The following is a 24,490-nucleotide window of genomic DNA, read 5'->3' as shown; positions in this document are numbered from 1 at the left end:
ATAACCTTAGTTGTTCATGTCCTGATCCAGTCCAACGTCATGGACAGACAGACCTTCTAAAGCCCATGCCATGGAAGTAGTATATTATGTACATTTTCTACTGTACATAATATACCACAATATTTGTGCAAACATGTCGTTCACATTTCAACTTGCTTACCTCAGTGTGTTGTCAAGGCATCAGGCACAAACAAACAAATCAGTCAGCTCCATATGGTCATAAAAGGCTGGCGCAGGCCCACATGGGTATATACTTCTTCTTCTTCTTTCGTGTATCATCGTCCTTGACTGATGCCATTAGGAATCTCTAGATACATGGGGACAAAAGGGACATGCCCATATATGGGCATATACTGATGCCATTAGGAATCTCCATTTATGTGCATAAAAGGCACAATAACTGACACATACAATTGTGAGAATACCTTATGTGGTTCCAATGATCTGTATGATTTCACAGACCTCTCTGTATGGGTTTACAGAAGAATAATCAATTGTATTATTAAATGTATAATATATATACCAAGTACAAGGCAACATATTAGTGAAGTAATCATAGACAACTAGAGGTTCAGATCTAGAGTTCGGCCGCTACATGGCCCTCACACACCTATCTGACTGATATGCCCATATATGGAGATCTCTATCTGTCAGTCCCATGTCCCTTGTATGCCCGTATATGGATATCAGCATTTGTCCCTTTTATGGCCATATAAGGAGATGGTAGCGTTTCGCTGTTTCTATGTGTCATCTTTTTTTGTGTACGCAGGATGTGTCGCAGGACAACTAAAACTCCATATATGGAGCTGACTGTAAAAGGTCTGACATCATAGACATATGGAGCTGACTGTAAAAGGTCTGACATCATAGACTCCATATTTGGGCATGGCTGACAGTGGGACTCCATATATGGATATAGCTGACTCATCATGACATCACTGGGATGATAAAAGCACAGCAGTCCTATAAAAGGACCAGATACAATCAACGCTCCCAAGAATCTCCAACTATCTCTTATCTCCGGGACGACTCTTCGACACAGACCTCTTCGAGACCACCTTCAAGATCCTCAACCTCGAGGACGATTATCATCAGGACGACATATCATAATCAGGAATCTGTTTAAGAACTTCTGTTACCTACCACTGCAGCCATGTCTTCCACATTGTTCCGGCGTCGGGTAAAGAACATTGTCAACAATTACACACAGGCTGAGATGAAGGTACGGGAGGCCACGTCAAATGATCCCTGGGGTCCACCGAGCTCTCTTATGTCAGAGATTGCCAACCTTACCCACAACAAGCTGGCCTTAAATGAGATCATGGGCATGATCCGGAAGCGGCTGAGTGACCATGGAAAAAACTGGCGCCATGTTTACAAGGCACTGATCCTGCTCGACTACTTGGTCAAGACGGGGTCTGAGTCCGTGGCCAAGCACTGTCGGAAGAACATCGACATCTTTGAGACACTGAAGAGATTCCAGTATAGGAACCAGGATGGGTGCGACCAGGGCCTCTATGTGCAGAGGAAGGTCAATGAGCTGGTCACTCTGTTAAGTGACAATGTCATGTTGAAACAGGAGAGAACCAAGGCCCTGAAGACCAAGGAGCACACATTAGGAGGTGGATTGGGCTCCGAGTCCATACCACCTCCAAAGTCTCCAACTCACTCTTCCTATGGGGATAAAGTGAGCTTGTCCAGTGGTTCTTCTGACTGGGAGCAAGCTCTGCCCCAAAACACGGAGGAGGAGGAACTACAACTACAAGTGGCCCTGTCCATGAGCCGTGAAATGTCATTGCTGAACTCTGCTGATACGGATATGGATGAGGATATGGATATTAGCCTGAGCGAGGATCAGCACCAACAGGAGCAACAGCGCTGCCAAGGAGACGCGGTATTGCTCCAAAGATCATTTGAGGAGAGCAACCGAGAGTTGGAGACCAAAGGTGGGGCTGCCTTCGTGGACCTGGTAGATGTTTTTGTGGAGTCCTCAGAACCACCCCACAGTGACAACACCAGGGACTTGTCAGAGGCTGATGTTTGGCCCCAGGCTCCTGCTTACTTGGCCAGTTCAAACCCCTGGCTCTCATTTGGAGAAGCCCCCTCCAACACCACCACAAGGAGAGAGTCATTCCAGATGGTACCACCCACCTCCAGCAGCCCAGCCCTACTACAATGTAAACAAACGCAGCCTACTCACGACCCATGGGTTGCCCTTTCGAATAGGGCCCCTAACCTGAACTTCACCTTCCAGAAATGGGACTTGCCCACTTACAAATCTGCTTTGGGGGAAGATTCATTCTACACAGCAGAAGGAGCAACACCTCTAGGTGCTGCTAAGGCACCTAGTTCGTTTGATGAAGCCCTAGGTGGAGGAGGACAGATACATGTGAATGGGCGAGGTGAGAGCAAGGCTTCCCCCTGCCCTCGTACCTGTCCGATCGCTGAGGCCTTCCTGGGGCCCACAGCAGCCTCCCTGGTCAACCTGGACAAACTGATCCCAACCAACTACCCAGCTGACAAATCCTTTCTATCACGTCTGAGTGCTCTGTCACCCACCAATCCATTCTTCACCGAACAGCCTAGTGCCTCCCCTGCTAACACAGATGCTTTGGGGGCAAATCCATTCTCTGCCTGCAGAAATGCCCACAGCAGCTTCCACAGACCCCCACTGACCCCCCTGCCAACTCCCTAGCTGATAACAACAACCCTTTTCTATCAAGCCTGAGAGCTCTTTCAGCAACTAATCATCCATTCCAAACTGAACAGCCCAAATACTTAAGCCTAAACAGCACAATCCAGAAACCTTTCCCTTGATAGTTTATACTCTTGAAATAGCATTCTAACTCACAATGTCCCAGCTCAAAATACATCTTTGGAAATAGATTTAATACTTTAGTATTGATAATAACTAATTTACCCAACAAATGAATAATGGAGATATTGGACTCCACTTACACTTCTGTACGTACGTACATACGTACATACATACATATTGCACATACATACAGACAAAGCCATGTAGGAGCCGGAGCCCGCTCAAAAAGGAAGTTTATAATACTAGAGGACTGATATGCCTATATATATGGAGATCTCTGTATCTATCAGCCTTTGTCCCTTTCATGCCCATATATGGAGAGTCCCTTTATGCTCATATATGGAGATCTCTGTATCTGTCAGTCCTTTTCCCTTTTATGCCCATATATGGAGGGTCCCTGTTTATGCCCATATATGGAAATTTCTGTATCTGTCAGTCCATGTCCCTTTTATGTACATACACAGAGAGACTCCCTTTTATGCCCATATATGGAGATCTCTATATCTGTCAGTCCGAGTTCCTTTTATGCCCATATATAGGCATGCCTCTTTTTTGCCCATACATGGAGCTGACTGATTTGTTTATGCCTGATGCCATGACGACACAATGAGGTTAGACAACACATTCACAATCACAAGAGATGAAGTATAGAACTAAACTCCACTCTGTTCAAGGTGCCAACTTGCGACTTGTGCACTCATGGTCAGGCATGGCCTACTTGTGCGCCAGCAGAGAGCACAAGTATACTGCGAACGGTACTGTTCGCAGTATACTGGTCTGTCTGTATGTATGTGGTGGGTGGGCAAGTTAGTACTCTGCCAAGGTGCCAACTTGCGCACTTGTTAGTGGTGACGCACGTGTTAGTGGTGATGCACTTGTTAGTGGTGATGTCACCAAGAACGCTGCTCCCTGATTGGCTACGGGTGTAAACACAGAAGCACAGATACCACTGGAAACAGAAACACTGAAGTACTTTGCGCAAGTAATAACATTAGAGAGAAGAAAAGAGGTTATCTGGATTTTGACATTACCTAATCTGCACCCAATTAACAAATGAATGTCATCTTGATCGTTTGTTAAGCCAGAGTTGGTCTCATTTTAGAAATCCTCTTGTAGAGTCCTCTTGTGGCACGTGGTGAGCCTGCAGAGAACCACTGATCTAACCAATAGACTGGACTCCCACTCGCCAGTCCAATGCACAACCAGTCGTGCTAATAGCGCTGAGCCCGATTAGCAGGGCTGTTGTCACTGGTTCATGGCTGGTACTAACTGTGGGGGCTACAATCACCCCCCTGATCTTTGGAGCGCACCCTCGCGCTTCACACCTCACGCCGCGGACCGCAGCACATGACGTGGACCTTTCCCTCACACGAGGATATCGCGCTTCTCATCCTGCCGACAACGCCAAATTGTAGTGATGCGCGGAAGCGGGGATTGAACCCGGGACTCGCACTCGCCAGTCCAACGCACAACCAGTCGTGCTAATAGGGCTGAGCCCGATTAGCAGGGCTGTTGTCGCTGGTTCATGGCTGGTACTAACTGTGGGGCTACATAGGCATAAAAGGGACACAAACAGACAGATACAACGGGTACTTAAGCAACAGCTATTCTCAAACCCATTATAGGTCCAGCTCATTAAAGGTCGGAATAATGAATCCAAAGTGCTTTCATTTCAAGAGAGAAGAGTATAGAATAGAAATTCTCTAGTTCAACAGAGAACATCTGGCAATGATGTACTATTAACGAATCGATGTTTACGTGCCATTAGCATTGGACAAACTGCAAAGGCTGCTGCGCAAATCAGTATAGTTAGGCATTGCATGGCAATGGTTTGTGTTGTGTGTGACCAGAGCTAGGGTTAGCCTATAGGCTGACCAAGAGTGGGTGAAGATATAGGGTTAAACTGTGTTTAGATATCTACTAAATGACCTAGAGAGTGACAATATACTGTAGAGAGTAAGAGTCAAGCCACACGATTAGCTATCAGTGTGTGCCCATTTCTGTAATAGTGGCGAAATGCCTCCCTCTCCCCGTGGCCACGTTGTGACCTCTCCCTAATCTATTCTGGAACCTGGGGCAGTGAAGCCTCCAGCCCTGCTGGCGAGTCTCACAGGGCTAGTGGGATCCGATAGGGAGCTTCAGAGAATACTGACTGATGAGAGGATGAGGTGTGAAAACCTCAAGCACAACAACAAGGCCTTGCAAGGTGAGTATACCAGTCTGCAGAGTGTGTTAACCCAGAAACAAGTAGAACTGAAGCAGCTGCTTAGTGTCAAGCGGTCTCACAAGGAGAATCTGGAGTTTCGGCTGGCAGAGTTACAGGACAGCACCAGGGACGTGGAGGAGCTGCAAATAAAGATGATGAACCCTCAGTGGCTGGAGCGCCTCAGGGCCCAGTTGCAGCAGGAGATTAAGGGGCCAGTTAGAGAGCATTTTATCAAGCTGGAAGAGGAGATGAAGAAGTACAGAGCCGAGTACAATAAGCTGCGTTTTGAATACATCTCCCTTAAATCGCAGTTTGATCACAACATAGAAGAAAGTGAACGAGTACTCAACGAGAGGAAGATTCATTTTGATTCAGAGATAGCCCATCTGGAGCGGGATAAGGAGGATCTGGTGGCCCGGTACAAGTGCTTTGACCTGTCCCATCATAATAAACGTGTGGAGACTCTGCTGAAGGAGGGGGTCCAGCTCCATGTGCGCCAGAAAGGACTGGAGGTGGAGAAGGGTGAGCTATGTGGCCAGAGAGACAACAAGGCCCAGCAGGTGGAGAGCATGAAGCGCATCCACAACCGCCAGATAGCCGAGCCCTGGTTAACAGTTAAGTCCCTGGAGGCGGAGCGGCAGTCGTTGCGTCTGCCGTTGGAGCGCATGGAGAGAGAGCTGCAGCACAGCCATAAGCAGAACGCCCAGCTGACTGGACGGCTGCATAAGGCAGAGAGAGAAGTCAACTCTCTCGCCTGCCAAGTGGAGAGCATGAAGCACACACACAAGTTGGAGGTGGCCAACATCAACCTGGAATGTACCCGGTATAAAGGGGCAGAGAGGGACACGCTGCAGATGCAAATTGATGGTTTGCAGTCTGATGTGGAGGTTTTGAAAGGGACTGTGAAAGGGCAGCAAGAGATGCTGGCTGAGAAAGACAGGGAACTCATCCGTGAGGTGCAGGCTAACAAAACTTGGTTGGAGAACTACCTGGCAGAGAAGGAACAACAGAGGGCGATGCAGAGAGCCCACCTAGGGGAGGAGTCTGCCCACAAAGAGGTGTTGAGCCTGAAGACCAAACTACAACAGCATCACTCACATCTCAAGGATCTTGAAAGACAGAAGAAAGAGATAGATCAACTAAAACAACAGAATCACGCGCTGGGCATCCAGCTGGGGACGTTGTCCCGCTCTCAGAGTGATCTGGTGGAGACCAACAAGCATCTGAGGGAGAGGCTGGACAGTGTCCGTGAGGAGCTGAGGACAACTAAGGTGGAAGCAGAGAAGAGACGGCATGAGGCCGAGAAGTTTGTGGAGGACCACCGTGTAGTGTGGCTGGAGGAGGAACATAAGGTTCAGCAGACGGTTGCAGAGCTGCAGAACAAATACAGCGAAGTCCAGGATAGATTGCTGAGAGCAATACAAGCCCTAGAAAAGCGAGAAGGAGAAATCCACACGGAGAATGAGAAAAGCCAGCATGAGCCTGAGAAGCTTGCGGAGGACCACCGTGGGGAGTGGCTGGAGGAGAAACACAAGCTTCAGGAGACGGTTTCAGAGCTACAGAACAAATACAGCAAAGCCAAGGATAAATTGCAAAGAGCAGCACAAGCCCATATAAAGAGAGAACCCCACAAAGAGAAGGAGAAAAGGCTACAAGACAAGATCCAACTGCTGGAGGCCAAGATTGCAGAGTTGGAACTGGAGGCGAAAGCAGCCGAAAGACGTACGTCCTACTCAGAGGAGCATTTCAACAGTCAAATGAAGAATCTCCAGCGACGACACAGTGAGTTCCAGTGCCTCCTATTTGGCAACCAGATTCCTGCAAGCCAGAGTCCTGCATTCACGACTTCCTCCCCCACCCCCCTCCTCATTCCTGCTTCTGAGGGACCTTTCTCTTGCATTGAGGAGCAGGGTCAGAAACAATAGGTGTGAACAGCAGCAGTTGAAAGAATTTGATCTGATGCTGAAAAAAGATGACTCCTCTTCATCCTGAATTCTGACCCCTACAGAAGTAATCGTGTTGTGAATGAATGTATTCAATTCAAGTGTTTGACCAGATTAAAGTAAGAAACCTTGGCTAGCGCAACTGTTATTGAATAGAAAACAATACTTATTTGCCGTTATGCATATTTCAGTATGTGCCATTTGAATTGTCTTCAAGACTGGACTTAATGAAATGATAATAAATCTGCTCAGGGAATTGAAACTCTTTCACTCCATTTCTAGCGTTACTATTTAGAGTTGTTCTGATACCGACAAGCTGCCGATACTGCCTAAAATTCTGCCATCGGTGAGTATGTCATATTTTGATTGCTGCAGTTGATGTTGTGCAACTGTTTTATACTCTTAGTGTTCTGTTTATATTATAATTTTAATAGCTGCACATTATTAATGGATTTTTTATTTATTCCTAGAATGCGATCAGATTGAAGGCAAATATGTCACACACACACACACACACACACACACACACACACACACACACACACAATGGTTCAACTTTTAATTTTTAGAAATATATCCACGTCACGTGAAATGTTGTGAGCTTGTAGTTCTTGTAATTTAAGTGAAGAGATTTGGTGTGGAGGGACAAAAGGAGGGGCCCAAGTATAGAGACCCCTGGGGAACCCCAGTAAACAAAGTATATTGTGGTTAAAGTGTGATCAAATGCTGTTTTCTCATTGTCTTTGTGAATAAATAAGAGTAAGGCTTTGTAATAATAAATACACGTTCACACTGCATTGCTATAGTGTATCCAGGCTCGAGTATAATAGACTGTTAGTATGTTAGTAGGCCTTAAGCAAAGACATACAGTATGTTCCGGTTCAGCAAGATCCAGGTCGACGGTGGAAGCCATGTGTGTTTATGTGTGTGTGTATACTACACAGTATATCACCATATCATTGATTTGACATAGTGTTGCCTGGAGCAAGAACCTTTCCCAGCAAGCAGGTACCAGCATGAACAGTCTGTCACAACACCTGCGTCTGTTACATTTGTTTTACAAATTAGGGCAGGGACGGACTGGGACTAAAATTCAGCCCTGGCATCTTGACCAGACCAGCCCCCACAACCAGCGTGCCCGAAGATACTCTACCGGTTGAGGGCGGCACATATAACTACACAAGCGTTTAATACCACAACTTTTACAGACAACATAAATGATAACTACACAACTACACAATTCATAAATTGTATAAGTTAGCGTACAGTTCTCACCACCAACAAGCGGAGTATGAACATGATTATAGTGCCAAAATGTGTCGGAACTTTGGCTATAGTTAGCTAATGAATAGAAAATAAGCATATTGATCTGAGAATTGGACAAACAAGTTGTATTTGATTGCTCAATATGCAGTAGGCTTGCCACCAGCCCCCCCAGCCCCCTAGCCTACCAGCCCACCGGGCAAATGCCCTGTATGCCAGATGGCCAGCCCGCCCCTGAATTAGGGGCTGAAATTTCGAAAAGGGCACTTGAAAATACAGAGGATAGCTGTTCTCCAAGCTCACAAGGTGCCGTAACGCGACATGTCGTGAGCTTGGAGATCGACTATTTTCGGTGTGTGATGCCGCATTCAACTAAGTATAGGCTTAGGCTACTGTATACTGTAATCACGATTCAAGCCAATAATGGAGATGCAATTATTTCAACATAAAATGAAGTTCAGGAGAGTTGAATGCTGCGTTCAATGGAAAGGGGGGCATTTTCATTTCTTTCAAACTAGTAAGTGCAACTTTCATGGTCTGGAGAGGGAACTTTTACAGACAGGAAAAATGGCAGGGGGTCAAGGCAAGCCCCCTTTGATGCCTATGTGTGTGCATGTGCCTGATAGTAACCCTATTGACTCACGTTCATAACTTTTATGTCCTACAAAGGATTTGAACTCCGGTCTCCTACAGCAGTGGTTCTCAACCTTTTCAGGCCACGACCCCCAAAATAATCATATTTTAACTGGGGACCCCCCAGTTAAAAGGAGCACTAAGAGTTGAGGCATTACATTTTGTATAACACGATTGTGAAAATAGCAGATATACATGCTCACAGGCGTTGTGTATACATTCTCTTATATATAACTATTATATGTCTCCAACACTCTGCCAAGACAAACAGCAGGAACTATCATTGCATTATCCACTTACAAACCCCATATATTGTTGAGCGGAGTCCCTCAGGGCTCTAGTCTATACCAGTGTGTTTTCTGTTTTTACTCTACATCAAATAGCTTTGCTGAAAACAGCAGATCTACAAGATCTACGTGTCACAACTTCTGCCATTTCCAGTGATTTCCCCCAGAATAGGGATGCTGGGGTTGATAACCACCTGGTCACCTGGTCTCTTAACATTTTATCAAATGTTTTCAAAATGGGTACAAATATAAACATTCTACAAAAATAGCAAACATAGATCTAAAAGCTCACACTATTTCTGCGTAACACCGACATACACCAAACAAAACCCTGACTAAATTATATTTTTTTACTTTTTATTTTTCACTTCCTGCTGTTTACATGTCTGGCAGAAATCTGGCCATCATTACACTTTGGTCATCAAAGATGGCCAGCTCAAATTGTCATAAATACAATCCATTACAAAATAATAAAACACACCTTAATAATCCACAACCTTATGCTGCATTCACACTGCAGATATATAGTTGAACGTTTTGCTTGCTTGGTCAATGTTATCTCAATGGAAACCAGCTTTAAAGATACAGGACACACACCAAACGAAGGTTTGGAAGCTTTAAAGCTGGTTTCCATTGAGATTACATTGACCAAGCAAGCTAAACGTTCAACTATATATCTGTAGTGTGAATGAGGCATAAATCTATGGTAATTCATCACACTGAAATCAAGAGAGCGGGAAACCAACAGCTGGTTAATGTTTGGCCCTACAGCAAGTTATTCTTGATTAATACTCATACTGTCATAAATACCGATCTACAGGCAACACATCGGACGTGGCACGTTGTGAGCTTGTACATCAGCTATATTTACCATGCTTTTGGCAAGTTTAAATCAGGCAAGGTTTGTAGGGAAACGCTCTAAAGGATAAGAGGAGGGTGCTTGACTGTGGCCAGCAAGGTTATATATGTGGCTTTGCAAAATAATAATAAACTATTGTTTACAAAACTAGTATTTCATATACAAGTCTAGTATTTTGTGTGGATATGAAATCTATCTTACAATTTCAACTGTGCCAGATTAACTGTGAACACATTATAGTGCACTGACAAATGCACCATATTACAATAAAAAAAAAGACTCAAACTAATTGAAAAACGGTTTAATAAACTATCTAATATCATAGCTTCTGAAGCGTAGTTGCCTAGTGTCGCTCTGCAGTGCCTCTCATGACTCAAGACCATTTCAGACGGCGCACATTCATCATTTGACCTCTTCTTGCCTAACTAGTTCCCAACTTAATATAAAGGGCTGTAGTGTTCTGCCTCGGTGGTGCCGACTGTTGTCACCAAGCGGGCTGAGTGTTCCACCACTCTTATACCTTTCATAATCCATAGACCTGGAATAATTGTATGTTTTAGCTATTGAAAAATAGCAGATATACAAGCTCACAGCGCGGCACCGGGTGCAGCAGTGCGAGCTTGTAGATCTGCTATTTTGGAAAAATTAAGATTTCTTTCCCTTTGAATATATCTTTTTAAAAGTGAACATTTGTAACTCAAATATTTGCTTCTGACATGAAAACTCAAATATTTGCATCTGACATGAAAATGTTTGAGAACCACTTTTCCAATTCTTAGAGTAATAATGCGTTCCAGTGTGCAGCTCCTTGCCTGGTAAACCATCCCGGTCGTGGGGATTCACATCATCGTGCGTCTTCTTCAGACCGATCTGGTCCCAAGCACTGGGTGGGCGTTTTACAGGAACCAAAACTAGGGATGGGACAATAATCGTTATCGTGATAAAAAACACTCACAATAATCCTATCGTGGAGGTTTACATTTATCGTGAAATTATCCTCCGTCATGCACTGGGATAAATAAATAAAAAACAGACCCAGAAATAACGTACTTCAGACTTTCTTTCACTCTACCAAATCTCTTTGCCAAGAAATTGCCCATCTACAAGCTCACAGTTGCAACGTGTTGTGAGCTTGTAGATCTGCAATTTTGGCAAATGTTCAGCACCAGGATAACTGAATTTCCCCCTTGGGATAATAAAGGTATCTATCTATCTATGTAATTATCACGATATAGTAAATATCTATTTCTTTGGTCACAATAATCGTCAAGTGAATTTTTCATATTGTCCCATCCCTAACCAAATCAGGGCCCTGTGGTTGACATACGCCGATGGGCTCTTCCACTATTTGGTTTCTGCAAAACACGCTTTGGGCCAGACCGTTCTGCTTGTGAATTCACGTGACCAGGATGGTTTACCAATTGTGCTTAGAGAACTGGATAAATAAATAAAAAGGTAAAAAGCTGATATGGAGACTCCAAAAATTATGCTACGAGCATTTTATTTCATCTACATCATTAGGGCTTTTTTTTCCTACTCTAAAAATGTAGGCACCTGGTAAACATAGTTGGTGTATTATGGGATGAACATGTACCAGCCACTGTGGCAGGCAAATGAGTTTCCTTCCCTGATCCCCAAGTAATAAAATATAAGGACAGTTTTGCATCGGTTCTTCTAGCCACCGCCCACCATACAAGTTTCTTTTACCTTGACAAATCCATAAAGTTTAATAACACATTATTCCGCCATTGAAGAAGTCCTTCTATGTCACTAGAAGAAAACATGAAACCCTTTTTAGGTCCCAAACGGCAGATTGGGATTGATCCTAAACTGAACACAAACTCACATCAGTTTAAAAACTTGAAAACTAATGACGAGAAATGTACGAGAAAGAGTTTCATTTCAAAAATGACCAATTTCCCAGTTAGTGTCCATGTGGCTGAAGACTCCGTCCTGTAACATAATGGTCGCATGGTTTTGGGGTGCCTTTTGGCTCAGCATCACCATCATGCTCCTAGTGAGCGCAAGGAAACAAATTAAAATCTGAACTCTCATCTCGTCCCACCCACGTCTCTCTCTACTATCTGAAATAAAACATTATAAAAAATCCAAACCAATATCTGCCTATGCACTCACATCAACAGCCAATTCCTCAGAGCAAACACTGAAACCGCTACACAGTAAATCTAACTCCTAAGAGTGTACAAATGGAATCAAATGGTCAAGTATACGTCCATGTGGAGTTCTCTGTTGGACTGAAACATTAAAAACCAAAGTGAGTTGAAGCTCGAGCCGTATCATATAACATACAATAATGAGCCCATTGGTCGCGTGAAGTCAATTTATTTAGTAAAGCATGTTTAAAGATTAACCAAACAAAGTGCTGCATAGTGTACAAATGAAATGCATGTTGCATTTATTCAACTTCTTATGTCAGACGCCAGTTCTTGTAGGTGAGTTTATTTGTGATGGAAACAATTGCAAACCAAAAGACATGTACTGTACATGGCTTTATATTGTTTGGGTGGCTGTGAGCTGCTTCTCATGCTAATGGCTGTAGTGAATTCTAAAGTTAGACCTATTTTTTTCTGTACACTCAAAGGGGTCATTCAGTGCCTGAACTTGTATTAGTACTCAAAAAAAGAATAAAGACGAACGATTACCGGAGCGGGTCACGCTTCTAGCTGAGAAGTCTCAAAAAATAGAAATTAGTGAAATCCTGATTTTAAAGAACAGCATGTAAAACAGACGTTAAGCGGGAAGCATTGCAGCATTTTGAAATGAAACTCCTCAAGCATCAATATTCAGTTAGTTACAATTGTTCAACAGTTGTCGCTATAGGTCGACGTGGGTGTGATGACAGATGATCAATGGGATAAAGTGCCTCTAGTATCCCTGCTTATCAATCACTGGACAACAACTCAATCAAATGATCAGTGTCCACAATGGATTTTGACAGTTGCTGTTGGTCTCCGAGACCAGTCAGTTCCAGAAGCAATGCGTTCAATATCAAACACTTTAAAACCCTAATAATAAAATAATTAAAATATGATTCTTTGTTTACCTGACATCGTTCATTGACTAAAATCAATCAATCAACCTTCCATCATTGTAGATTAATGTCTGTTTGTCTTTCCATCTGTAAGTCGTCCCGCGCCGTCTTTTCCCCTCCTACAATCTTCCCATCTATCCATTCGTCTGTCTACCTGTGTCTGCATCTACCCGTCTCTCTGCCGGCCTGTATTTGGTGTCAGCTGTGGACTCAGCACATGTTTCGCTGTGCTAACGGAGGGGAGGGAACTGGGATTTTTGTAGTGTCCAACCTAAAAGGTCAGTACAGGGATGGTAACAGGAAATGACCACTGGGAGGTGTGCTAATGTTCATTAGGTCAAAGATCATAGCTGTTGGCTCCTCATATCAAACAGAGAGAGAAGAGAGAGAGTAGCGATGAGGGGAGTGGATAAATAAGAGAGAGGAGGTCCAATCCAAGATGGCTGCAGTCTCAGGAGGCCAGTGGCTTCTGGGAGTCGACTGGAGAGGAGGAGTCCTACACAGGATTAAAAATACAAAAAACACAGTAAAATTGAGTACAAGCGCAAGAGTATATCAGATTAGAGTAGAATAAAGTACTTCAAAGCAGGGTAGAATAGATCAGCAGAGGATACCAAGAAACGATACAAGGCCACTGTGCTGGCCCTTGCGGGACAAACTACTCAGAGAGTGTAAAAATGGAACCAAATGGACCCAAGTATTTGCACCATCTATACTATAATTTTGCGAATGTCTGTCTGAGTGAGTGTCTGTCTGTCTGTCACAGCGTTTCTCCTCAGTGGCTGGAGCAATTGATCTGAAATCGCATCACCATTAGCATATGAACACACCTGACATAACTGTGAAGCCCGTTTGTCACTTTCACAAATCATATGCTGTTTATTAGCATTTTTATGGTGTAACTACTATCTATTCTGCATCTAGCATGAGGCATATCTATTCTGCATCTAGCATGGGGCAACATGTTTAACCAGCTCTGTGTGTGTGTGTGCGTGCGTGCGTGCGTGCGTGCGTGCGTGTGTGTGTGTGTGTGGGCGGGGCAGGGGGGGGGGGGGGGGTGTTGGCTGGCCCTCTTTCAGATGTTGTCATGTAGATCGGTACACAGTATCTCTGTAGCCTTTAAACTTTCTTACATTGATGCTCCTACATATTATCATGCAAGCACCAGAAAGTTACTTTCCATCCCTCATATACTGTGTGCACAGTGCACACCCCATAACCCACACACTGCACATCATTTCGGAGCTCATATCTTTGAACGGGTAAGGACTAGTTTGAATTAAATGACGATTTTACTGTGTAGACTGGTAAAAAAAAAAAGAATTGTAATCAAATGGAGGATCTGTTGCCTAATGCATATATCAAACTGGGTAGTCCTAGAAATTCTAAACAATTAGAACCACTGGTGTAGAATAAATCGTAATCGAACAAAGACAATTAAATGGTGTTCTCCTTCTTCCTCCTCCTCCTCACCTCCTTTTGCTCCTCTGGGGTGTCTGGGGCCATGGCCCCGCCCCCAGCCATGGCTCCGCCCTGCTCCTCCGGCGAGGAGGTGGGGATCACCTCCATCTTGTCGTCCTCCGCCCTCCCCGTCTCCATGCCGTGCTCGGCCTCCCACTCCTGCAGGACCTCGTCCAGGTTGAACCGCCGCCTGTAGTTGACGAAGAAGTTCTTCACCTGGACCACCGACTTGTTCCCGATCACGTCCGAGATGGCCTGGAAGTCGCGGCCGTACTTCCTGATGGCTGCAAACCAACGGGAGGAGTTGAAATTTGCACGTTCGTACTTTCCTCTAGCGCTACCACTGGGAGATTTTCAGGCCTCGAGGAAACTTGGGTCACTCTTGCTGTACTTACCTTGTACGGCCAACAGCTGTTCGTCTGTGGTCCACCTGGTGTTGAACTTCTGGTTCACCTGACCACAACAAAGGCATCATGAAACATCTGACCTCTCTGTTACATGGCAATGAAATGCGAGGAGTGGATCTTACCAGGGTTTGTGTAAAACGGTCAAGCCCATCGCGGCTTGGGAGCTGCACTAACTACGAGTGCAGTAACTACGCAAATAATTTAACTGATAAAGGGATGTGTTGAGGTAATTGTAGTGTATTCTAAATCACAGGCTAATTTGATATAAAGTGATATCCATTTATGGAAAATCCCCAGTAGAAAAGTGTATATCAGAAACGAGAGTTACACCTAGCAGCCCTTCTCTAATAGATATCTTGCAGATATTTATACTTACACACATACCTAATAAACACACCTTTTATCAAATTAGCCTGTGATTTATTTAATTTAAACTTCAGCGTGTTTTACACACACCCAGGTTGGACCCACTCCTTGCCAATGAAATACTCGTGCGTGTACTAACCTCTGGTACTCTGAAGTCTTCCAGTCCTGGGTTGAGTTTGTCCTTCAGAGCACTGTTGCTCTGTTTAATGGTCTGTATCTAAACAGGAAATACCATGTTAGGATACAGGATGACAGCCCAAGACCTGTCTCCCTCTCAGCTTTCAAACCGCCTGCCTTGCCTAACATGAGTTCTATTTCATTTGGAGCAAATCATAATTTAAAGCAAAATGCAGATACAAGATAACCATGTCATCATACCCAAGTAGGACCCATACAAGTCTGTAACTCTGATAGTGTACAAATGGAACCAAATGAACCCCAACAGGTCCATTTGGTTCGATTTGTACACTGTCAGAGTTAAGGGGAGACCTTGCAATTTGAGAAACACTGGTACTATGTATGTACATGACACACAAAAGGGACACGCGCACACGCACACACACACACACACACACACACACACACACACACACACACACACACACACACACACTCCGTCTCACCTGTCTCTTAATTGTGACCAGTTCACCGTCTAGTTGACGTATGACCCCAATGGCAGCGGGGGCGCTAGAAGACATGGCTGCTACGTCTGCCTGGTTCAGGTGCATGCCTTTAGGAGGCTTCTTCTTGGCTCTGTGAAGACTTTTCCCTGACAGAGGCTGAACTTCCTTCTTCACATGGGTGGGCTTCTCTGGTACACTGGCAGGCTGGAGGAGAGAGGAGAATGGCATTTAAACCAGTGGTTCCCAAACAGATGTTTGTCTGGGACCCAAAATATTGAAAAGGATCTACAGGATCAGTGAGACTTGTAGATCTGCTATTTTTACTTCTTCTTAATAATTTTTTTATTTACTTTTTTAATAGAAATTATGTTTAATTTACTGATTACTTTTGAAGAATTGTGGAATTGTTTTGAATAGTTAAGCAAAGTCGGTCACACTCTCAGTGTCTGTATTTCACAACTACTGTATAACAACAGTGAGAATGTCCAACACCCAGATACAATAGGGGTAATATATTATATTATATTATATTATATTATATTATATAGGGGGACAACAGTAAAACAAATGAATTGAATAAATTATACAAAATATATCAAAACAATTATTGAATATTAATTGATCCCTATTAAATAAAAAATAGCCTGCTATTTCCACTATATTCACACGACACCATTGTGCAAAAACAATGAATGAATTAAAATGTAGATGGCCATGTTTACCTTCTGTCCTGTAGCTGGTTTGGTTTCTGCCTTCTCTGAACCAGAGCCCAGCTGGAACAAAAACAACTCCAATATTGAGCAAGCTGACAGCTTCATAATGCGGGCTGATTTCAGTCACAATAGAAATGAACACATTGAAAAAGGCTTTAACAAACGATATATGCATATTATCCCTGTTGACTGAAAATCCTTCCGTCCAAACGGTAACTTTTCAGGAAATAGGGAAACTAGACCAGGTCACCTGGTTCTGCCAGACCCGCAATGAAAATCAGAATGCAAGGAAGGGGGGGGGGGGGGGGGGGGGGGGGTGGATCATGCAACTTAAGGAAGTATTCCTTAGTGGATGTGAAAGCCATTAGAGCCTGCACAGGGCTATTGACGAAACAAAGGTTGCGCTCATCAGGAGAGCCTGTATTGTTAACAAATTTAAGGGGAACTCTGACAGAGTTGAGGCGGAACATTTTCAACACTTAATAGCAAGAGCTTGTAGATCGGCTGTTTTCACTAGTATGGCACTGAACTAACACATGAACACACAGGATTGTATAGGCTGAGCAGCTGGAAATGTTTCTGAGCTTGTAGATGGGCTGAGGAATTTATAGTGTCAGCAGCTCGTCAGCCAACTCAACTCAGCTGGTCCTGTACAGGTGACGGCACTCAAGGCAATCAGCCGAGCAAGGGAAGGGAGGGGCAGATGAGCAGTCAGAGGCAAACACAGGCACACTGAGGAAAAGAGGGGCCGACCGACCGACCGACAGACCTGCCAACCCTGGCAAATTCTTTTGAGTACTCATGCGTGGGCACGAAGTGCCCGCGCGGCGCCCGCGCGGCGCCCGCGTTGCAATTTTTGTTGTTTTCCCGCACAAAACAGCGTATATTTTGGGGGGTTCCATGCACCTTTTTGGGTGGGACCTTTACAGTTATGTTAACAAAATTTCACACCAGAAATGTAGCACATTGCATGTCTTGACTTACACTAATAGGAGGAGGCAAGATGTTAGAACAACCTTTTAAATAAAAATGCCATTTGGTCAGGAGAAAAAGTAGGCTAGTATTACCAGGCAATACAGTAATGTTGCTTTGGCAATATTGTTGACAAATCTTTAATAAAATATACTAACTGCACTTGCTCAGAGTTAGTTAACAATAGACTAGCAAAACAGTCTCACCAGTGACTTAATGAATGAACATACATCAACATAATCATGTTATTCAAATAGCAAAATAGCTTTACATTGTCAGGTAGGCTATTTACCTTTAAATATTTACCTGTGTCTTTGTTAAACATTGTTCATTGAGCAGCCTAAATAAAACCACCTTTCTGTGCATGATTTGCATTAAGTTGAAAGTATTCAACTCATGTAGGTTTCTATTCCATCCATTAATTGATATATAGGCCTACATTGTGTATAGATCACATACAGCCTAGTCTGTATATTCATTCATATAGGCTGTAGGCTACTCATTGTTGATACTGATAGACCATTAATGTCATTCATATATTCACAGGTGATAAATGTGTTCACTGTTAATGTTTTTGACAATACACATAGGCCTAATTCATTCATTCATTCATACTCGATGGGTCACACGTTTTGACATTTTCCGACTGGTTGCTCGCTGCAAAACCGTCGTATGACGAAGTATAACTCCAGGCGGACCGGAGCAGCTCGTTGTTTCGTTTCACCAGCGTCGCCAGATAGGGTTAGGTTAGGCATAGTACAAGATTTCACCAATTCTCACCATCGTGGCTGCTATGACATGTGAATTCACCTCAGAGGAGGGTTTTAAAAGTTTATTACCTGTTAGACTCGTTGGCAGCACTACAGGGCGAACAGTCGCTGTGCATCGCCTCGCGCAACACCACGGCCCTTCTCCGTATCATCTACATTAATCTGATTAATATCGCCGTTATGTATCCGATCGATAACTCGTCTGCGTCGCTGTGAGATGCGTGCATGCTGAACTAAACCAAAACCTTCTTCTATAACTCTATTACCAAAACAAACAGTCCGCCAATCATTCTTCTTCTGTCGATAAAACGAGCATCGCTTCCGTTCTAGTGCTCCCCAGCGCCATGCGCCCCATTCACACACCATTCATGTGGTGCCTGGGAGGAACTACACGGCATGGAGCAAAAATGTTTGCCTCACTTTACCATCACCCGATAATGCGTAGCCGTTAGAGGAGTTTGCGTACCTGCGTACAGAGACTAAAAATGCGTGCTTACTACGCAAAATGCGTATGGGTTGGCAGGTCTGCGACAGACCGACAAAGCCTTTTGTAGGCCGACCCCCTGGGTCTGGCAAAAAATAACCTGTGTTCCAATGGATCCAATGCAGTTATTATGTAGTCACCCACTCTTTTTCATATTTTTCACTGATTCAATATTTATGAAACACACCGACACACTTAAGCACTTTGACCTTCAAAACCTTCAAAAACTAAAAGAAAATAGCGATTTACAAGATCACAATGCGTCACATGACATCGCGATGCATTGTCGTTCGACTATTTTCATTACTTTTGTGCGACACTCTTATACGACCAAGTAGGGCGGACCTGGGCATTGTGCGGCTCTTTGGTTCACTCTGACCGGCCCTTGTAGGGTTAATGGCAAATTACAAAATAAACACATTTTCTCATTTTGCATGGACTGCAGTTTTTTATTCAAGTACATATGGACGCAATGCGTACATCAGTACGTGTGCGTGCTCATTGGATGTTGTCTCAATAACAAGCAGGTGGTCAGAAATTGCTAAAGTGGCAAAAAAAAAAGAAAATATTTTCTATTGGCCCCATGGAAAAAATAATTGCCCACCCCTGAAGTAGGGCATTCATTTAGGGGGAAAAACCCATAAAAAGTCAAATTATGGGGATACAAGGTTTCTGCCCGACAGCAACGATAGGTTTCCTCCTGTTGGTGCACATTTTCAACAGCCTTTGAGATACGTTGTTTAGGTGGTACAAAACTGTACATACCAGAGGACATCATATTCAAGTGGACTTAAAGAACTGTCAACCTGGCGTCCCTATTTTGGCCACGTGACACATCGTACAACTCAGTATAAATTAGGTTTTACTCAGCCAACAACAGGACATGAAAGAAACGTTTCGTTACTAACCTCCTTTTTGTCGTCCTTGGTGGGTTCATACTCTGTGTCACTAGGAGGGCGGGCAGTGCCAGTATTGTCCTCTGCCTCATCCTCACTACACACACATACACACAAATTGTTCTGGTCAATGTGAGATGATGGTTAAGTGTGTACCCTCTATATGAAGTGGTTATTAAACGTCAATTACTAACCAATAACCATGATAACCTGTCCCTGCACTGGTCGTTAACAAAATGTAATTAACAAAATGTAATTAAACATTTAAAAAAGATTGATTATTTACTTCAAGAGATCGTTATGAAACAAAAGGAACTATAATTCTATACTTGAACAGAGAGTTATGAAACAAAATAAACCATGATTCTTTACTTGAATAGATTGATATGAAACTGCAATACTCGACTTGAAAGGATTTTCTCAATTAGTGATTTTGAAATATATTGAGGTACATTCCTCACCTCTCATCTCGCTCCCTCTTGTGTTTGCGCGCATGTCTGTCCATCAGGCTGGTTTTACTGCGCGTCTTCTTCCAGGAGTAGTAGAATTTCACCAGACTGGCTATGGACTTATCTGGCAGCTATAGAAGAATTAGCACATTGGATAGTGTCACTATATCTGTGTGTGTGTGTATGTGTGTGTGTGTGTGTGTGTGTGTGTGTGTGTGTGTGTGTGTGTTATCCTACCATCTGCTGTATGCGGTGGAATGTCTTTCCATGGAAGCTGAAGCCTTGTTCAAATAGAACCCTGTCCTCCACCGTCCACTCGTCGGGGAATGGGGTGAAGTTCGGTAGGTCTGCCAGAGATTTCTCTATGTTGTGTCTGTGCCAAAACAACATCCCCAGGGCCTGCAGACATGCACAAACGGATCAATGGCATGAATTAGGTAAATGGATATAATAAATACATATGATAAGTGCAGAGGTTGCAATGGAGATTTTCAACAGACGGCCAGTTGTGTTGCTCTGAAGAGGGGGACGTTATTCACAGACTTTTACCACTTGTGCTCTACATACTTCATTGTACGTAACAAATAGCTGATCTGTAAGCTTGAGGTGCAATGTGTTACGAGCTTGTAGATCTGCTACTTTCATAAGAATTAGCATATAATGACATATTTGGACTCCTGACACTCGACCAATTAGGAATCGTACCTGTTCCATGTTGTAACCGTGCTTTTCTTTGGCAATGGCAATGTATTCATCCACTGGGGAAGAAACACACACACACACACACACACACACACACACACACACACACACACACACACACACACACACACACACACACACACACACACACACACACACACACACACACACACACACACACACACACTCTTTGACTATTTGTTCTGTACTTGGTGAAAAACTTTAGAAATTCTGTTAGAAGATCTGTTAGTTTTTTTGTTTACACATTGTTTTGGAAAACGTTTGAAAGATTTTGCAGGGGTTGGAAGACTCATGTTTTGTTTTCAGGAATTCAAATATAAAAATGAATTCACATGATATGAACGTCCTATGATGAGAAACATTAACAACAGTGATGTAGAAAACGTTTGAAGAAGTGGTTTCCTTGATATCTTACGTTTGTTGTCAGAAAGCGTCAGACTGGGAATCCAGACCAGCATGCCTAGGTTGTCTCTCTGCTGAGCCGCCTTGGCCACCTCTGGAATCACACAGGAAATGTTAGGATGTGTCGCAACAGGTACAGCAACATAGCTGTGTCCCAAATGCATGCTACATACCAATCATGTCAACATACTGTTGGGTGCATTCACAAGAGCAGCTTTAATTTTGGACATACCTATTCACATCACATGAAATTAAAGCAATAATAAGATATATACATTTTCATTACAGAAGAACGCCTGAAAGCAATCTGGGAGACCTTTACTGAGCGCACAAGGGAAAAGTCCCTTTTCACAGTGGGATGCAGATGGCCCCTAACCAATCACAACATAGAATCTGTATATTTTCTGTATTTCTGTGCCATTTTTTCTTTGGCTTAATGCAATGACAAGTCTCTCGGGTGTCAAATACAACAACGACCTATAGGTAACAAAGAATTCAGAATGGAGACAAACAATTGCACAATCAGTTTTCTTCAAAATAAACATCTGAGCTCTAGAACTGCAGACTGTAAATTATTAGGGGTTTAAAACACTGGTTCCCAAACTTCCTCAGCTGAGACCCAAAAGAGAAATTTGGCATCTCTCCAGGACCCAAACAAGCAAAAATAGCCAATTTTCACTACTTTTTTTTAAATTATAATTTTTTTGTAATCTTCTGTTTAGGAAATACTTGTTTAAACTGTGTCCTTTGAGTGACTGCAAGCCTGAATGCCAGGTGTGTGTGTGTGTGTGTGTGTGTGTGTGTGTGTGTGTGTGTGTGTGTGTGCAGCTGGTGTGCCCCCCACTCCCTACCACCCACCCAATACTCTTCCAGTCAAAATCAGTGACCCCACTGCATCATTGAGCCCCATCCCCAAAAACATAGTAGTCTTTTTTTTTTATTATGTATTCAGCCATTACTTTTTAATTATAAAGTGTGTTTAAAACAAAATAATTGAATTTCCTTTAAAGGGACTTTCAGGTGAATTAGGCTAATGATTGCATTATTACCGATGTGGAGCTGAATGGTGATTGGCAAATTAGTAATATTGTGATTGTGATTGTGATGTAGCCTAACTATTCTATAACCTCTGATTATGTAGAATCACCTTCGTAAAGCAAAAATAAAACAAATTTATGCTAGGACTGCTATACTTTTATTTGTAAACAATTGAATACTGTTGCCTTCCATCACTGCCAAGTTATTTAGACACTGAATGAGCTTCTTTAAAGGTTACATTGTTGGGTAATTTATTCTGTTGCATCTGTGTTTAATGAATTACAAAAGTTACCATTAAAAATATAAAATAACAAGATTTCATTCTATAACTTTCTGTAGCTGGCTTGATGCAGGCCTAGTTGTTTTCTTCAGAACCAGTTGTGTATAACTTCACAATTTGCAAAAACAGGAAGTTGAAGGAGGACAGAGATGTGCTGAAACCATGAATGAACTTAAAACTTCTATACATCAACTGAAAGTCATCATATTTTCACACACAAGTTAGCTTAGTGTTAGAATTAGAAAGCAAATGTTTGTCCAAATTATTTCCCCCCTTGCCATGCCATCCATCATCAATTACAGTAATCTCACCTGCAATATTACATCATAATCAAGATCATTCGCATGCATTTTCAAATCATCCCGTGGGGACAATTAAGCTGCAAAACTAAGATGGACCAAATCTTGACTCAATTCGTTCCATCTAAACACCACTAACGCCTATAATTCAAGCCAGTACAATAATTAAACAAAGTTCAAACTTCGACCCTGGGCATATATAGAAGAAACGGGATGAAGTGAAAAAGATGGATGACTGGATTCCTTCATTTCTCCAGTCTCAACTCGTGGACTGTGTTCGAGGCTACCAACTGGCTCTGAGCTCTCTAGCTCTGTCTTTAAGCTCCGCTAGTTTTCGTTAACAAATCTCACCTGGATCGTAATCGGGCACCACGGCTTGATACTGAGTCCCGACCCGCATGCCACCGCCTCCTAGACACACACAAAACACAGATCGGTTCGATTTCGATGCTTTCAAGGACCCAAAAGTGTCCAAGTGAGAGTAGTAGACAAGAGACCGAGGCTACCCACCATGTTCATCATCACTGCTGGAGCCACAACTTCCGTCCTCCCATGAATTGTTGCTGCTGCCGTTCGTGGCTGCAGACAAACTTTTGTTTCTGGGATTATCGTGGTTATTGCTGTTATTCACCGAGTTCCTGGCCCTTCTCTTCCCGGACATCTCCGTCCCGCTTTTCTCCAACATCGCCGGCATGGTCGCTGGATGGAAGGGGGAAAAATGGGGAACTCGGTCTCAGAACTACAGACACACACACCGCGATAAGGGGTTAGCCTGGTTTCAGCTAGCAGGCTAGCGTCGTTAGCCCAACGTCCCGTGAATCCCGATGGGCAAGGCGTTAGCACCTTGCTAAAGGCTAACGAGGCTAACTTTCAACAGCCCTTTAGGAAAGTAACCGTAGCAGGTTGGCCAGTTAGCTGCTGCCCGATGTTTCTATACTGAACGAAATGGTTAATTGACCCGTTCAATAAATGTCCTGGAATCAATGCGTCCCTTTAGCCCAATAAAAAACATAATCCCATCCATAAAAGCTAATAAATAACTCCCTGAATGTTTTACAACTAGATCTCCTCTCTGTGTTTCCAAACAGCGAAGTGAGAAGTCTACTCTCTGGACTATCAGGGATGCATCAGTGACGTCACAATCAATCACAAGTGTGTGTGTGTGTGTGTGTAGCCCCTTGTTTCTCAAGCATTGGGTCGGGACGGATTTGTGGGTCCCTTAGTTTTTTGTTTCTTACATTTTCTTTTTTAATTATATCATTCAAAATATTTTCAAAAAACACCCCCCCCCCAAAAAAAAAAATGAATAATCATAATAATAATAATAAAATAAAAAAAAATATATATATATATATATATATATATATATATATAGCCTATATATATATATCCAAAAACGAAATCCAATGTTTTTTTCCCAATTTCATGAAATCAATTCAATTTTCAATTTTCAATTCAAAGGAGCTTTATTGGCATGAGAAAACATACGTTTACATTGCCAAAGCAAGTATCACAATTACAATAAAAATCGAACCTCTGTTCGAAG

The 24,490-nt window shown here is 43.1% G+C and overlaps 3 protein-coding genes across 3 annotated transcripts; 2 read left to right on the top strand and 1 right to left on the bottom strand.

Moving 5' to 3' along the window:
* Positions 1 to 1,153: 1,153 nt before the first annotated feature.
* Positions 1,154 to 2,695, top strand: LOC308305956 (epsin-3-like; the record flags this gene model as incomplete). The annotated part of the gene is made up of 1 exon (XM_080750855.1): positions 1,154 to 2,695. One exon carries the CDS (start codon positions 1,154 to 1,156, stop codon positions 2,693 to 2,695), a length of 1,542 nt encoding a protein of 513 aa, XP_080606981.1.
* A 2,286-nt stretch (positions 2,696 to 4,981) lies between these two features.
* LOC308305955 (centrosomal protein of 83 kDa-like) lies at positions 4,982 to 6,949 on the top strand (the record flags this gene model as incomplete). Its single annotated transcript, XM_080750854.1, has 1 exon — positions 4,982 to 6,949. The coding sequence occupies one exon, from the start codon at positions 4,982 to 4,984 to the stop codon at positions 6,947 to 6,949; it is 1,968 nt and encodes a 655-aa protein (XP_080606980.1).
* Positions 6,950 to 11,169: 4,220 nt separating this feature from the next.
* rcor1 (REST corepressor 1) lies at positions 11,170 to 24,041 on the bottom strand. Its single transcript, XM_080751217.1, has 13 exons — positions 23,455 to 24,041; positions 23,296 to 23,355; positions 21,341 to 21,421; positions 20,908 to 20,960; positions 20,440 to 20,601; positions 20,215 to 20,333; positions 19,766 to 19,850; positions 16,641 to 16,691; positions 15,919 to 16,122; positions 15,435 to 15,512; positions 14,918 to 14,975; positions 14,535 to 14,806; positions 11,170 to 13,557 (listed from the first exon to the last, which is right to left on the bottom strand). The coding sequence occupies exons 1-13, from the start codon at positions 23,636 to 23,638 to the stop codon at positions 13,513 to 13,515; spliced, it is 1,452 nt and encodes a 483-aa protein (XP_080607343.1). The 5' UTR covers positions 23,639 to 24,041; the 3' UTR covers positions 11,170 to 13,512.
* Between the last annotated feature and the right edge of the window lie 449 nt (positions 24,042 to 24,490).

This window comes from Nannobrachium achirus (genome assembly GCF_963921795.1).
Source record: "Nannobrachium achirus genome assembly, chromosome: 20".
Taxonomy (NCBI): domain Eukaryota; kingdom Metazoa; phylum Chordata; class Actinopteri; order Myctophiformes; family Myctophidae; genus Nannobrachium; species Nannobrachium achirus.
The sequence above is the reverse complement of the archived record's forward strand: the minus strand, read 5'-3'. Positions and strand labels throughout refer to the sequence as shown.